At 43.8% G+C, this 17,021-nt stretch overlaps 1 protein-coding gene across 1 annotated transcript in view; it reads right to left on the bottom strand.

Annotated features, from left to right (window-relative positions):
* The window catches only part of pkd1l2a (polycystic kidney disease 1 like 2a), a 137,283-nt gene extending 123,516 nt beyond the window's left edge, over positions 1-13,767 (bottom strand). The window contains exons 1-2 of the mRNA XM_059651537.1: positions 13,586-13,767; positions 8,155-8,408 (exon numbers count right to left, since the gene is read on the bottom strand). Of these exons, the coding sequence (XP_059507520.1) occupies positions 8,155-8,408; positions 13,586-13,767 (436 nt within the window). The remainder of the gene's footprint in view (positions 1-8,154; positions 8,409-13,585) is intronic.
* Between the last annotated feature and the right edge of the window lie 3,254 nt (positions 13,768-17,021).

The raw sequence follows: 17,021 nt of genomic DNA, 5'->3' as shown, positions 1-17,021 counted from the left end.
AATGGGCACGAAGGGACAGATGGAGGGGCTGGACTTTGGACTTGGGGAGGGTACTGTGGTCACTGCCCACAATGAGGGTACGAGTTGCGAGCATTAATGTGCGCAGCGTCAAGTCCACCGCAAGATGTGTGTCCACGTTGGCCTACCTGACCACCGTCAAGGCGGACCTCCTGTTTCTGCAGGACTGCGGGATACCGCACCTCAGCAAGTACGGGAAAAGGCCCGGCGCCTGGACCTGTGGGCCTTCGACCTGGTCGGGGGAGTAACGACTGTCGCTCTTTGGGCCTGGCTATTCTGCTGCGGGGACGCAACTTCACCATCTCTCAAGTTCAGGAGGTGGTGGGGGGGTGCACCTCCTAGTGGCTAATGTCACCTACAGGAACACTCCCCTGAGGCTGATCAATGTGTACGTCCCAGCGGTACGGAGTGAGCGGCTTCCACCCCTGCTGGCTACGTCCAGGCCGGTCATCCTAGGCAGTGACTTCAACTGCATCATTGATGCAGATGGAAGATCCGGCGTGGGGACAGCGGGTGGGGGGAGTCAACTGCTCGTCACGTCCAGATTCCTGATGGGCACGGTGAAGGACGCCAAGCTGCTCGACGTCTTCAGCACCACTGCAGGCGGAGCGCAGCGGAGGCACACCTGGTCGTGGCCAGACGGGTCTATTCGCTCAAGGATAGACTTCCTGTTTGTGTCACAGGCGTTCTCAGTCAGGACCACCGGCGTCGAGCCGGTGTTCTTTTCTGACCACTGCCTCCTGCTGGCCGACTGCCACTTACAGGACAGCCAGCCGGCCGGCAAGGGGACGTGGAAGCTCAACACGACTCTGTTGACCCCAGAGAACATCGAGGAGCTTAAGAGGGAGTACGCCGGTTGGAGAACCGTGAAACCCCTCTTTGAGTCTCCGGCCGACTGGTGGGAGACGGTGAGAACATGAAGAGGTTCGGAAGTTCACAAGGGTGTTCGGAAGGCGAGACAGAGGCGGGGAAAGCTGCCGCGACTCCTGAAAAGGGTGCAGAACCTGCTGCTTCTGCAGTTGATGGGGGTCAATGTCATGGAGGACCTCCGCAAGGTGAGGGGCCAGCAAGCCTCGCTCTTCGCTGCAGAGGCCTCCAGGATAATCATCCGGTCCAGGGTCCGCTCCGTGGAGCAGGACGAGACGTGCTCGCGTTTCTTCTTTCAGAAGGTGCACAAAGAGAGCCCTGTGCTTAGCCGGCTGAAGGAGGATGAAGGCTCAGTGACGTCGTCTCGGCCTGACATTTTGAGGATCAGCAGATCCTTCTGTGCCGGACTGTACGACACGAAGCCCACGGACAGCACGGCCTCCGAGTCGTTCCTGTCGTCTATCACGAAGGTCTTAGACGACAGCACGAGGGAGTGGCTGGACCGGCCGATATCCCTGGACAAGCTGACCAGGGCCCTCAAGTCCTTGGAGAGGAATAGGACTCCCGGGAGCGACGGCTTACCGGTCGAGCTGTATTCCGCTCTGTGGGACCTGGTCAGCCAGGATCTGCTGGAGGTGTACAATAGTGCGCCTCGGGCAGGGGAAATGTGCAAGTCCATGAGGAAGGGCATCATCACCCTCATTTACAAGAGGAAGGGGGAGAGGGAAGAAATTAAGAATTGGCGTCCCATTTCACTATTGAACGTGGACTTCAAAATCCTGACCAAGGTCATAGCCAACCGGATCAGGTCTGTCGTGGAGTCGGTGAATCACCCTGACCAAACCTGTGCTGTGCTGGGTGGGAAGATCGCTGACAGCTTCGCGCTCATCAGGGATACGATCGCCTATGTACAGGACAGGCGTGTGGACACCTGCCTCGTCAGCCTGGACCAGGAGAAGACCTTCGACAGGGTCACCCATACTTACATGAGGGACGTCCTCTCCAAATTGGGGTTCGGGGAGGGCATCCGCAATTGGATCCGGCTGCTCTACACCAACATCGTTAGCGCAGTCTCGATCAACGGGTGGGAATCAGACAGTTTTCCCATCAGATCTGGAGTCAGGCAGGGCTGCCCACTCTCTCCTGCCTTGTTCATGTTCTGTGTGGAGCCCTTCGCCGCATCCATCAGGAAGGACGTGAGCTTGAAGGGCGTGCCTATCCCAGGCAGCGGAGGCCTTCAGGTCAAGACCTCCCTGTACATGGACGACGTCGCCATCTTCTGCACCGATCGTCGGTCGGTGAGTAGGCTGTTGGACATCTGCGGCCAGTTTGAACTGGCCTCGGGTGCCAAAGTCAATAGGGGTAAGAGCAAGGTCATGTTCTTCGGGAACTGGGGCAACCGCTCCTTCATCCCCTTCACCATCAGGACAGACTATCTGAAGGTGCTGGGTGTCTGGTTCGGTGGAGCTGGAGCATGCACTAAGACTTGGGAGGAGCGTATCACCAAACTGAAGCAGAAGCTCAGCAGGTGGACGCTCCGGTCCCCCTCCATCGCGGGTAAGAACCTGGTTGTCAGGTGCGAGGGGCTTTCGGTACTGTTGTATGTGGCGCAGGCCTAGCCTATTCCCTGGACCTGCGCCGCTGCGGTCACGCGGGCCATCTTCCACTTCATTTGGGGGTCGAGAATGGACCAGGTTCGCAGGGACACAATGTATAAAGACCTGGAAAATGGGGGAAAGGGCGTACACCACGCCACCCTCGCCCTGACGGCTACCTCTGTGTGCGGCTGCATCATGCTGTGCGTAGATCCTCAGTATGCAAACACCAAGTGTCACTACTTAATGAAGTTCTACCTGTCCCTGGTGTTGCGCAGGATGGGCCTGGCTTCGTTGCCGCGGAATGCTCCGAGTAGTTGGACCGTCCCGTACCACCTGTCCTTCGTGGAGAAATTTTTGAAGGGAAACACCTTTGACCACAAGGCCGTCAGGCAGTTGTCAGCACATAGTATCCTCAAGACCCTTTGGGAAAAGGAGAGGGTGGATCCCGTCGTGTGGTTCCCCATGCAGACTGCCAAAGTCGTTTGGCAGAACTTTCAAACAAGCACAAGGACATTGCTTGGCTGGCGGTGAGAGGGGCTCTGCCAGTGAGATCCTTCTATGCATGCCCAGAATCTCTGTGCCAGAGCACGCTGCCCTCGAGGCGGCTGCGGGGGTGACGAGACTGTCGATCACCTCCTTCTGGAGTGTGCCTATGCGCAGGAGGTCTGGAGGGGGATGCAGTGGTATTTGTCAAGGTTCGTACCGAGCAGCTCCGTGACACGGGACTCTGTGCTCTACGGGCTGTTTCCCGGGACGCACACTGAGACCAACATCAACTGCGCCTGGAGGACCATCAATGTGGTGAAAGACGCTCTTTGGTCTGCCCAGAACTTGCTGGTCTGCCAGCTGAAAGAACTGACCCCGACCGAATGTTGCAGATTGGCGCACTCCAAGGTCCAGGACTACGTGCTGAGGGACGTGCTAAAACCTCGGGCAGCCGCCGCCAAGGCACGGTGGGGAATGACCACGGTATGAAACCCCTCGTTCACAATCAGAAAAAGGGGCCTATCTGGTAACTGGGCCCAGCTGGCGCCTTCCTCAACTGGTCAGGGGGCCAATGGGGACTGTGTGGGATGACGACTGCCAGAGTTATTTTCTTTGCTTTGTTTTTTTTCTTCTTTTTTTTTCCTTTCGTTGGTGTACGTACCCCTGGGTACCCCGGACCATCTTGCATGACTGGGTAGGTGTATAAATATGTTTTATTTTTTGTACATCTTATGAATAAAGTATATTTTTTCAAATTAAAAAAAAGCGACGAAACGTCTGACAACTAACCTTCCAGCTCAGCGAGCAAACTCATATCCAGTACTTGTTGTTACATGGACTTTCACAAAGACTGTGCGAAGGAGTTACATCTAACAGTGTATATGAGAAAATTAATTGTAATTAATTAAGAAAGTAGAAAATTGGATTAAAAACTGGCTAAAAAGAAGAAAATAGACTGGAATCAATGATAAGTCTTTCCATCTGTTTGAATGTGTCAGTTATCCCACAGGATTCTATTCTGTTCACTGTGTACATTCTTGATTTGCTATCAGACCAAAGGCAATGGCATCCAATCTTACAGACAGTATTGTACTGAAATAGATGGTAAAGTAACTCGTTCTGAAGAACTAATGAAGCTGTAAAGGAAAATTGATAAGATGTTGAAAGCTAATAAAGAACAAATGAAATTCAACGTTGGTGAATATAGGGTGGTATATTTGGATAAAGAAAATAAAAATAATAATTTTACTCTGAATAGAGGATTATTCAATAAAGTAAACAAAAACAGGACTTGAAGGGTCTGCTTCATAAAACCATAAAGCCAGCACCTCAAATAGATAAGATCACATTTTTAAAAAGCCAGAATATTGTTTTATAGCAAAAAGTCTAGAATAGCAAAGTTGAGATGTAATTTTGAATAGACAGCGAATTTTTGTTAAGATCATTCTTCGAGCCATATGTGCAGTTTTGTGCTCTACTCTAAAAGGAAAGATGTTGAAACAATAGTGAGAGCACACTAGAGATTCACTAGAATGGTCCAAAATGTCAAAATGTAAGAAAAGATTAGGGAAAACAGGACTGTTTTATCAGAATAAAGGATTATGAGGTGATTTGAAAGATCCATTTCAAATTAGGCAACTGAGTAGGGGATTGTTTAATGCAAATCTTTGCTCTAAAATAACAGGCCATTGATACAATTTCAAGCAAGTGAAGAGAGGAGTCAATCGAGTGTATGTGTTTTAATACAATTTTACCAGAATTACACAGCTATTTCTTCCGGCTTTTCCTTGCTTTGTAGGTGTTCTGTAATGAAGCTGAAAAGAACAACCAAAGGAGGCTTCAAGCAAATCCACATCCACAACCTGCTCTGAAATGTCTGTTGACATTTCAACAGAGGTGCCAAAATCCATAAAATTCCAAATTGTTCAACAACATTCATAACAAAACAACTCAGTGCATTCTTTTAAAAAAATCAAGTCAATTTCCCCAACTCCCCATATTAACCAACTCTTCAAAACATTCCAGGAACTACATCCAGATCCATACCTTCATCAAAAACTAATGAGTTCTTTCTTGAGCTATACCCACATATGTAGTAGGTTTTGTGGAAATCTGGGGTTAGATTAAAAACAGCGAACTTGTGTACAATCTTCACTATCACTCAGCATGTAAAGATACCTGTATTCAGATCTGGCTCATAAACAGGAACACTTCAATATCAATAAACCTCCATGCTAAAACGATGTCCTAAACTAAATTAGTCCCAATGCCAGCATTTGGGCCATATCCCTTTAACCTTCTTCCTATTCATGTACCCATTCAGAGGCCTTTGAAATATTCTAATTGTACCCTCCTCCACCACTCCATCTGGCTGCACATTCCACACACGCGCCACCCTCTGCATGAAAATATTGTCCTTTGGGTCCCTTTTAAATCTTTCCCCCCTCACCTTAAACCTATCTGTTCTGTTTTGGACTCCCCTACCCTGGGAAAATGCCCTGGCTATTCACGTCATCCACACCCCTCATCATTTTATAAACGTATGTAAGGTCACTCCTCAGCCTCCGACACCTAAGGGAAAGTAGTCCCAGCCTATTCAGCCTCTCCCAATAGCTCAAGCCCTCCAAACCCAGCAACATCCTTGTAAATATTTTTTGCACCCTTTCAAGTTTTACAACATCTTTTCTATAGCAGGGATTAGAACTGAATGTGGTATCCCAAAAGAGACCTAACCAATTTTGTGTACAGCCACAACATGACCTCCCACTTTCTCTCATGTAATCTATGCCAACTATCTTTAGCTGCTTCATCTATGATCTTATCTTAACCATAAGGTCTGAATTGGAGATGTTCACGGATGATTGCACAATGTTCAGCACCACTGTGACTCCTGACATACTGAAACACTCCACCTCCAAATGCACCAAGACCTGGACAGTACCAGGCTGAGCAGGCGACTGAAAACATTTGAGCCACGTTAGTGTCAGGCAATGGCCATCTCCATCAAAACAGAATCTAACCATCACCCTCTGACATTCAATGGAATTACTGTCACTGAATTCTTCACCATCATCATCATGGTGCATACTATTCAGTAGAAACTGAACTTGACCAGCCATTAGTACTGAGGTGATAAGAGTAGGTCAGAGGCGAGGAATCCTATACCGGGTAACTCACCTTCTGGCTCCTCAAAGTATGCCCTCCATCTACAAGGTAAAATTCAGGAATGTGATGGAATACTCCCTGCTTGCCTCAATGAGCGCAGCCCCAACAACACTCAAGAGGCTTGACACTATCCAGGTCAAAGCAGCTGAGCGTGAATGGCACCATTTCCATGAACATTCAGTCACTCTACCACCAATGCTCAGTAGCAGCAGTGTGTATTACCAGTAAGTTGCACTGTAGAAATTCACCAAGTCTCTGTGGACAGCATCTTTGAAATGCATGGCCACTACCATCTAGAAGCACAGGAACATTAGATACATAGGGGCACCATTCATTGCAAGTTCCCCTCCAAGCCAATCACCATCCTGACCTGGGAAAATGTAAGTTTTTCTCAGCATTGCTCTGTCAAAATTCTGGAACACTGCCCCTAACAGTATTGTGGGTCTTCGTAGAGAATGTGGGCTGCAGCAGCTCAAGATGGCAGCTCACCATCATCCCTAGATAAGGGATGGGCAATAAATGCTGGGCTGACTGGCGACACACACATCCTGTGAATAATTTTTTTTAAAAAATATGTTACTGGGGCAACACCTTAATCAATGGAAATATAATGACCTTAATTTCATTTTTTGGTTCTTCACATTTCATTCGAACAAATCCCCATTATCCCATTTGTGGAAATTACAATTTTATTAATGATTACAAGCACTTGCAGATAGCTAATGTCATGGGTGAGTTGTACTCTGTACTTTTACCTTACGTACCTGGGGCTTTCAGTTCAACCAACATTTGCTTACTTTCCACAAAAGTATTCAACAAAGGACCACTGTGTAATCCTTGCCAACTTGAATGATTGAAATCAAATCTTCCCACTTTAACAAAGATTTTCATTATTATTTTTTGAATTTACAGTTGTACTTCTGCTTAATGCAGTAGTTATATATGAAGTAATGATTTCGAAAGAGCTAATGCTGAATTTGCTTTTAACTTCACTCAATTCGATGATGTCTCAGTCTTTAGACAAAGACTCAGGTAGTCTTGCACAAGGTCCTTGTACAGTCAGAAGTGATTTAAGTAAAAGGAAAATACTGCAGATGCTGGAAATCTGAAACAAATGCAGGGGACTTTGGGGAAACCCAGCAGGTCTAGCAGCACCTATGGAGCTACAGTTTGGTATATAAGGTAAGTGCCTCTTTTTGTTAAGATTCTTCTGTGATTTTTCCTCTACCAATTATAAAGGGAGAGACTTTTTAACTCAGTACAGAAAGCAGGATTGGTGGCAGTATTCTACCTGTATTGGATCCTAATAGAATGATAAAGGTAGAACCCCTACATTTTCCTCCATATCTCACATTATCCTTCTTGGATATACACTGTCATTCCTTCATCACCGTAAGCACAAGGATTGTCATGATTTAAGAAGGTGACGTACCACCAAATTTCCAGAAATACCGGGTTGAATATTAAATGTATTATGGACCATTGCATTAATTATGAGAGCCAGACAACAACAAATACAAAACTATCACAAAAATACATATCTTTTCTCTATTTTATTTACTATTTGATATCTCCTTCAGCTCTCATGCTTTTTGTTGACTAGAAGGGTACTAATGGAATTAGCCTCCCCTTTTAGTCACACTCTCCCTCTCTAATCAGAACCTAGATTGTGATAAGGAGTGCAAACCTCATATAGTGTCATGGATATGAGTCTTAAACACATTATTCTGTGTTGGAGTTGTACCACCAAAAAAACCTAAGAATGATCTTAATTGTGCATAATCAAAATACTTCAATACAACACATTGAATCAGGGACTTCTTGCCGGTAAGCAATGTTCCACCATGCATTAATGCAGAATAAAGGTGACCTCGATTAAACTACAAACGCTACAGGAACCAGTCTGCAGCATGGGAAAAAATATTATAAAGCATTTGCAATATTGTTAATATTCAGCCTCATGATGAGGAAACAAAAAGAATGATTTTTCTCATTCTAATTCTCATGTAGTCTTTCTTACCATCTGTGGCCATTTCTTCCTGTGTTAAGTTCTGTTTCCATGGAGCCAGCCCAATCCACCAGTTTTTATCTGCTGCAAGGTGCTTCTTGATAAACTCTTGCGTTTCTTCATTCGGGATGAAAGCAATATGTCCCCCACCCCGCTCACACCATTTCTGAGCTTCCTGAAAACTACGCTTCAGCTGAACAATCTCATAGCAGCTCCTTTCGAAGGCCAGTTGATGCTCTAAGCAAGGACCTGAATCTGCTGGAGGACTTAAAGTAATGGTAAAAATTAAAAAAGAGAGAAATTTCAAATGCAGCCACATTTTTGACTAATCCGCTATCATATTAAGTGTTGAAATGTCTTCAAGTTGAGGCGGACTCTGAACTGACTCCAAGCTGCGCATTATTCCTGTAAAAATCTGCATTGCACATAAACTGATGAAAATTGATTTGTCAGGTTTGTTTTGAACATATTAAAGAATTATCAGCTCCATAAGGGTGAAAAGATGTTGAAATACACAATCCTATTAAAAAACATTTAAAGCTTTGTCTAAATTTGTCATATTTGGCTGAGCAACACATTAAAGGTATCAGTTTGTCTCCGTGCTTTGTGAAAGTCAAAGATAACACTCATAAATATCAAGCCTTCTTTACTAGGACGTGTGCAGGGTTGAGATAATCGTCCCAAAATTAAAAAAGACAAATTATCACAGGCAGGCTTGTTTACACAATAAACAAGGACAGAGACACTATAGTCACTGTCAAAGGACAAGATATAATCTTTACTGTGACCTCATTCTGTCACTTGTTCCAGAAACTAGCACCAAACAATAGAATAGAATATCTTTCATTGCCCAGTACAGGAGTACAGTGAAGAGTTTTCCCAAGGGCTGCCTTTTAATAGCACCATCTTAGGTACAAATACCTAGGTACAAACCTTACAGAGTAAAAATTTCTGAAGAAGGATCTCGGCCTGAAATGTCAGCTTTCCTGCTCCTCTGATGCGGCTTGGCCTTCTGTGTTCATCCAGCTCTACACCTTGTTATCTCAGAGTAAAAAATAATATTGTTATACAAAAGAGGATTAAAAAGTAAGGATTTACATTACAGTCTGGTAAAAGTACAAAACAGCAGCAGTTCAGCATGTGGCGTCAGGCCCAATTCCAACAACTGTCCTGTGTCACATCAGCCTCCAGTCTGCTACTCACCAGCACTCAGTAGCAGCAAGGTAAGTTGTGCTTTACTAGTTGCTTTGCCTTGCTTCCGTTTTGGCTCTCCCCTTGCCACCATGCTCTAACACAGCGTTTCCATCACTAAAAGTTTCAGCAAAGATTTGTAGCACGGGTTGTGGGTGAGGTTGTTGACTTGCTCACTGAGCTGGCTTGTTTTCATTCAGAAATTTCGTCACCATGCGAGATAACATTATCAGGGAGTCCTCCGCAGAAGCGATGTTGTACTATTCCGCTTGGAATTTATACTGTCTGGTCTGATATGATGCGTATACAATCCATATACAAACCCACACAGAAAAAAACTGGAAATGACACTACTCACCATAACAGACCAGACAGTATAAATTCCAAGCAGAGTAGAACAACATTGTTTCATTAGGGATCTCAGCGATGCTGTTACATAGCATGGTGTTGAAACATCTGGACAAAAACAAGCCAGCTCAGCGAGCAAGTCAACAAACTCATTTCTATCACTAATCCCCTCAGCAGACAATTCCCCAGCCCTATCTAACAGCATTGTAACATGATGGAATCTATTCAGGGGATAAATTCATGAGAAGTTGGAAGATTTCCTAAGGCTTCACATTAATGGCTATTATTTCTTCCTGATAACGAAGTGTGGAGCTGGATGAACACAGCAGGCAAAGCAGCATCTCAGGAGCACAAAAGCTGACGTTTCGGGCCTAGAACCCTCATCAGAGAGGGGGATGGAGAGAGGGTTCTGGAATAAATAGGGAGAGAGGGGGAGGTGGGCCGAAGATGGAGAGAAAAGAAGATAGGTGAAGAGGACAGTATAGGTGGGGAGGTAGGGAGGGGATAGGTCAGTCCAGGAAGGACGGACAGGTCAAGGAGGTGGGATGAGGTTAGTAGGTAGGAAATGGAAGTGCGGCTTAAGGTGGGAGGAGGGGATAGGTGGGAGGAAGAACAGATTAGGGAGGCAGGGACAAGCTGGGCTGGTTTTGGGATGCAGTGGGGGAAGGGGAGATATTATTTCTTCTTGTGCAGTTTCATGGAAGCCAATCTGCCCATCCTTGTTTCTGCATTCAAATATGTTCCAAACCTAATAATCATAGCATGGTTTTGAAAGGTTAGTTGCCAACTACTACATCTCGGATTCATGAAGACTAATGCTTGAAGTTCTTATCGATAATACATGAATCTTCTAATTTAATGTTTGATTTGTGCAAGGAATAGGGTTAGTTAGTAAAATTAAATCAATGTGACTGATTGAGAAGTTTTGGTTTGCCTGAACAAAAATTTATGTAGTAATGCCTTTCACAGAAATATGATGGCTCATAGTGCTTTGCAGGCAATGAAAGATGTTTGAAAGTGAGTTTTGAGAAGATTTGTAACTCAGGTTGAGGTTCTGGATGTGAGTTTGCTCGCTGAGCTGGAAGGTTAGTTTTCAGACGTTTCGTCACCATTCTAGGTAACATCATCAGTGAACCTCCGACGAAGCGCTGGTGTTATGTCCCGCTTTCTATTTATCTGGTTAGGTTTCCTTGGGTTGGTGATGTCATTTCCTGTTCTTTTTCTCAGGGGATGGTAGATTGGCTCCAAATCAATGTGTTTGTTGATGGAGTTCCGGTTGGAATGCCATGCTTCTAGGAATTCTCGTGCATGTCCCTGTTTGGCTTGTCCGTCCCAATCAAAGTGGTGTCCTTCCTTATCTGTATGTAAGGATACGAGTGATAGTGGGTCATGTCATTTTGTGGCTAGTTGATGTTCATGTATCCTGGTGGCTAGCTTTCTGCCAGTTTGTCCAATGTAGTGTTTGTCACAGTTCTTGCAGGGTATTTTGTAGATGACGTTTGTTTTATTTGTTGTCTGTATAGGGTCTTTTAAGTTCATTAGCTGCTGTTTTAGTGTGTTGGTGGGTTTGTGGGCTACCCTGATGCCAAGAGGTCCGAGTAGTCTGGCAGTCATTTTGGAAATGTCTTTGATGTAGGGGAGAGTGGTTATGGTTTCTGAGCCCGTTTTGTCTGTTTGTTTGGGTTTGTTGCTGAGGAATCGGCGGACTGTGTTCATAGGGTTCCCATTCTTTTTGAATACGCTGTATAGGTGATTTTCTTCTGCTCTTCGTAGTTCCTCTGTACTGCAGTGTGTGGTGGCTCATTGGAATAAAGTTATAATGCAGCTTCGTTTGTGGGTGTTGGGATGGTTGCTCCTGTAGTTCAGTATTTGGTCCGTATGTGTTGTTTTCCTGTAGACGCTGGTTTGAAGTTCCCCATTGGCTGTTCGCTCTACTGTGACATCTAGGAATGGCAGTTTGTTGTTGTTTTCCTCCTCTTTTGTGAATGTTATGCCAGTAAAGGGTATTATTGATGGTCTTGAAGGTGTCCTCTAATTTGTTTTGTTTAGTGATGACAAAGGTGTCATCCACATAGCGGACCCAAAGTTTGGGTTGGATGATTGGCAGAGCTGTTTGTTCGAGTCTCTGCATTACTGCCTCTGCTAAGAACCCTGATATCGGAGATCCCATGGGTGTACCGTTGGTTTGTCTGTAGGTTTTGTTATTGAAAGTGAAGTGGGTGGTGAGGCATAGGTCCACTAGCTTGATGATGTTGTCCTTGCTGATGAGGTTGGTGGTGTCTGGTGTATGTGTCTTCGGTTCTTCTAATAGTGTCATCAGTGTTTCTTTGGCCAGGTTGATGTTGATGGATGTGAACAGGGCTGTTATGTCAAAGGAGACCATTATTTCATCCTCTTCTATCTTGGTGTCTTTGATGGTGTTCAGGAATTCTTGGCACATCCATCCTAGGACAAGCCAAACAGAGACACGCACGAGAATTCCTAGAAGCATGGCATTCCAACCGGAACTCCATCAACAAACACATTGATTTGGAGCCAATCTACCATCCCCTGAGAAAAAGAACAGGAAATGACATCACCAACACAGGTAATGACATCACCAACCCAAGGAAACCTAACCAGATAAATACAAAGCGGGACATAACACCAGCGCTTCGTCGGAGGCTCACTGATGATGTTACCTAGAATGGTGACGAAACGTCTGAAAACTAACCTTCCAGCTCAGCGAGCAAACTCACATCCATGTTTGAAAGTCCCACAAACAACTTGTGACAATAGATAATAAAATGTGAGGCTGGATGAACACAGCAGGCCCAGCAGCATCTCAGGAGCACAAAAGCTGACGTTTCGGGCCTAGACCCTCCATCAGAGAGGGGGATGGGTTGAGGGTTCTGGAATAAATAGGGAGAGAGGGGGAGGCGGACTGAAGATGGAGGGAAATAGATAAATTGTTTTTATGGCGTTGAGGAATACATATCACTCCAGACATCATGGATAACTCCCCTAGTCTTCCCAAATCATACCACTGTTCTTCTACGTCCATTGCAGGGATAAGTGCAATCTGCTTTTAATGCATCTTTCAAAGACAGTATCTCTGGCAGTGCAGTATTCCCTTAGAACGGAAGTTGACTGTCAACCTCAAATTTTGGGCTCTGATCTTTGTGTGGTACATGAATCTACAAACTTCTGGTTCAATGGTGACAGTGCTACCAACTGACCCAAAGCTCATAATTCCTGATCCATTTTACGTAAAATTTCAATTTTACTTAGAGATAAAAAAATCATTCATGTTTCATCATTGTCATTTTTGATAAGATCAGGAGCTAACTGTAGCATAAACGTATTTGACATGCTACAGAGTGGCAACGTAGAAAGTGAAAATGTATTTACACCAATAATTTTACACGTATTTAATATAACACATCACCGAAGGCTGGAACGGTCACAATGAACCCATTTTCATGCCACGTTGCTAATTCCGACTTAGATTTAGATTTAGGTTTTAACGTCACGTGTACTCAAGTACGGGGTACAAGTGTGAGAGACAGTAAGAGCTGCAAATGCTGGAGTCAGAGAGAATACAGCATGGAGCTGGAGGAACACAGCAGGCCAAGCATCAGAGGAACAGGTAAGTTGACATTTTGGGTCAGGACACTTGCCACAATGTTACCACACACGGCACCATCTGAGATACAAATGTACCTAGGTACAAAATGTTAGTAACAGAAGTAGGAAAACAAAGAAATAAGTTTAAAAGTTCAGCACGACAGTCTTCTTAGTATAAAAGTAGAAAAATAAAGAAATAAAGTTAAAATCTCAAACATTACAGCCCTTTCTTAAGCCATGGGCCTACAATCGCTCCAAACTGGACTTTCCCCACTATTCTCCCCTATGGAGGGCCTACTCTCCCCTATGCTGGGCTAAAACTGGCCTCTGCTTGCCAAGTGAATTTGCTGCCAACTGTCTCTGCTGACCTCTATCAGGCATGCCAGGCTTCGCTGCCGCTCGCCAGCCTTTGGCCCTGACTGCCGCTGCTCCCATCTGGGCTTGTGCTGGGCCCCAGCTGCTGCCACATGCCATTGCCATGTTAGCCCACGATGCTGCTGTCTGCCAGAGTTCTGTCTGGGCACACCAGCCACCTTATGGCTGACTGACACAACCTCCCAGCGGCTGCCTCCATGACTGAGCTGTCTCTGGAAGGTAAGTAGAGAAAGAAAAAAATCTAAAGAACGAAAAGAAAGAAAAAATAGCGAGAAAAGAAGAATAAAGATAAGCAGTCGAAGCAGATTATTTCCGGTCAGGAGCCTTTCTCCACCACCATCTGGCTTATTGACTTAACTGGCAACAACAGATTGTGACTTCAAAACTGGTACTGGCAAAGGTATTTCTCTGTTTCTGCTAGTGGAAATTAAGGGGAAAAAGTAAATCTTGCTAGAATTCCATCTCGGCTAGAGCAAGTTATTAAAATCCAGTCTATGGTTTCTCTAAGCTATTTCTCCCTGTATGCCATAAAAGGCCTTACCTCTGTCAAAATGGCAAGTGGCTCCTTTTCAAGTCCTCAGAAGAGCCAAAGCCTTCATTTAACAAAAAAAACATGCTCGTCTTGAGGAAATGTTCCAGCAGAAAGTTGCAAAATAATCTCTTTTTTCCAAAACATTGAGCCTCAAACAATGCAATATGAAATCAAACACTGCTGCCATTCCTCACCTTGGTACTGGAATCTCAGCAGGCATGCTGAGATGGCCCAGCAGTCGCTCCTCCCGCAAATGACTAGGATTGCTGAGGTGCTACCGAAGGGAAGTGGCAATAGGTCTCTGGACTGTGAATCTGCTGTTACCTCTCAGCATGACAACATTTGTGATCCCACCACTACCACCCTTTCATGACCAATGTTGATGAACAAGAGCATTCTCCTGAGACAAGACAGCTGATGATGCTCATTGGAGTAAATATATAAGGAGTGGTTCTCACCAGTAGTGGGAGTTGGCTAGGAATAGGAGTGAGCAGTGCCTCCTTGAAAGCTATCTACAGTTTCTCCCAGGGAAAGTCATCAGCCTTCTACCAACTATGCTGCAGCTACTGAGGCAGTATTGAGTAGAAATATGGCAAAATAAACCTGCATGATTGGAACAAATTAAACACACAAAGGTGAATAATTCATTTTTGTTTGTATCAATGTATTATTTTGTGATAAAGGTGTATTAGGAAGGTGATAAATGATGGATTTTATAGCAGGATATCAGCAGAGGTTGGAGGGGGCGGTGAAAGTAGGGTGCACATGATCCCCAGGGATGGTGTTGGAGGAGTCTGTACCTAACTTCTCACTGAAACTTAAACAATGCCTGTGTTGTCCCATCTTCACAGAATTACATACCTTGAGCAGATGTTTTCTGTGACTGACGTTAAGGATAAAGTGATTTATATTTCTGGGCAATTTGGAAAAATAAATCATGAGGGATAATAATATCATTGAATATAAGCAGCTGTATGAGCTAGGAAATATAATTAAGTATAAGCCCAACATTTGCTGATAGAAAAGTACTTGCTTTTTAAAAAAGAAAACAACAAAGGCTTTATTTTTAGTTCATGGTAATTAAAATTCAAGTAGGAAAGGGTTTCTTTTTCTTGGCTGAAAATGAGAGTCATGATTGTTGGATTGCCATGCATTCTGCAGTGTTACAGATGTCTGCAAAATCCAGATAAATGATAGTGTTCAAGCAGTTAGTCGCTCAACAATGTTTCAATTATCAGGTAGGTTATAATCAGTAAGGTTCAGTAATCATCCTGTTTGTAGCCTGCTTGTATTATACAAACTGTGAAAATTAGATATTAATTTGTCAAAGGCAACATAATGATTACAAAACAGGCAGTAATTTCATTCATAGGATCTGGCACCTGGACATGTTAAACATGCTTTTCCCAAGTAGGATTAGTACAACATGTGAAACAAAGGTCAAATGATTTAGCAAGACAATAACTCATAGCAACTATTTTGCTTTTTTTTGCTGCTGGACCTGGAAGAAGAGAGTTCTCCCACGTTCTGTAACATGGAGCACAAACTATAAATAAATATAGTATTGATGTTAATTTTAAACTAATATGCCCAAGGGCAAGTTGATGACAACAGATCTGCCACCTGTTTTCTATTGAAAGTAGAGAGTAAAGAGTAAATGACAGCTTGCAGCAGTTTTATGTCTTATCATTTAAACTCTGCACCTCTATCATGTGCATTATAATAAAGCGCTCATAAGTGTTGGAGAGGAGAGTTCTCCAATTGTTCTGACCATCATCTATTAACCTCAATAAATCTTGTTAATTTAGTAATTTACCTCCTTGGAGGAACCTTGCTGTTTGTAAATTAGTCATTGTGTTCTCCCATACAGCCAGATTGACTTCACTTTAAAATTTTTCATTGGCCTTGAGACAAATATATTGGATCAGCAAGGTGTTACATCACCCATACTCTAACTGAACTATATATACACGAATTTCTACGTATTTGTTAACTAGTATTCTGACAGCAAACTTTGGAACTAGACATAAGACGCACAGCTGCACTGCTCCTTGTTTACACTTCTTTTTCCTACACAGGCAGTCACATGTAAGACTAATTTAAAAAGCAGAATACTGCAAATGCTGGAAATCTGAAATAAAAACAAAAATATCTGGAAAACTCCAGTAGACTACGTAATAACTGGCAGAGAAACAGTATTAAAAATTCCCTCATTTAAGTCTTCCGTTTCCATTGTCTTAAAAACTCTGAAGTTTCTGATTCTCTTCAGGTTTGTTGAAAGGTCAATGACCCGAAGGGTCTTTGTCTCTCCAGAGATGCAACCTGACTTGCTAAGATTTTCCAGCTAAGTTTTCATTATTTATTATATTTAAGGGTGCACTGATCTGTATCATATTTGCTTAAGTGATCTTTGTGAAAGGAAAGACATATTTGTTTATCCATTAAATAATTCCTCTGCAATTACACTGTTTGTTATCTTGTGCTATAACGCTTTTAAGTTTTGAGTTCCCTCATAATCCTCTGTAACTGCAATGATTTAGATTCGTTTTTTGAACAGGACACAGCTACACTCCTCAGTAACTGCACAAGTTTAAAATTCAAATGTGCTTGTTTCAGAGGCATTTACTTTAAGATTAACAGTTCACTGAATTCAATGAAATATTTGAGTCAGACTAGAAAGAGGAAAATGAATTAAACATGTTACTTGGAACCTCTCATGAAGTGGCCTTTTAACAATTTAACAATTCCAATGAAATACAAAATCAGAATTAGATAACAATGGCATTTTACATGCAACAGCATTTCCGTTTAAACAGTGCCCTATGAA

The sequence above is a fragment of the Stegostoma tigrinum genome, chromosome 16 (genome assembly GCF_030684315.1).
Source record: "Stegostoma tigrinum isolate sSteTig4 chromosome 16, sSteTig4.hap1, whole genome shotgun sequence".
NCBI classification, from domain to species: Eukaryota; Metazoa; Chordata; class Chondrichthyes; order Orectolobiformes; family Stegostomatidae; genus Stegostoma; species Stegostoma tigrinum.
The sequence above is the reverse complement of the archived record's forward strand: the minus strand, read 5'-3'. Positions and strand labels throughout refer to the sequence as shown.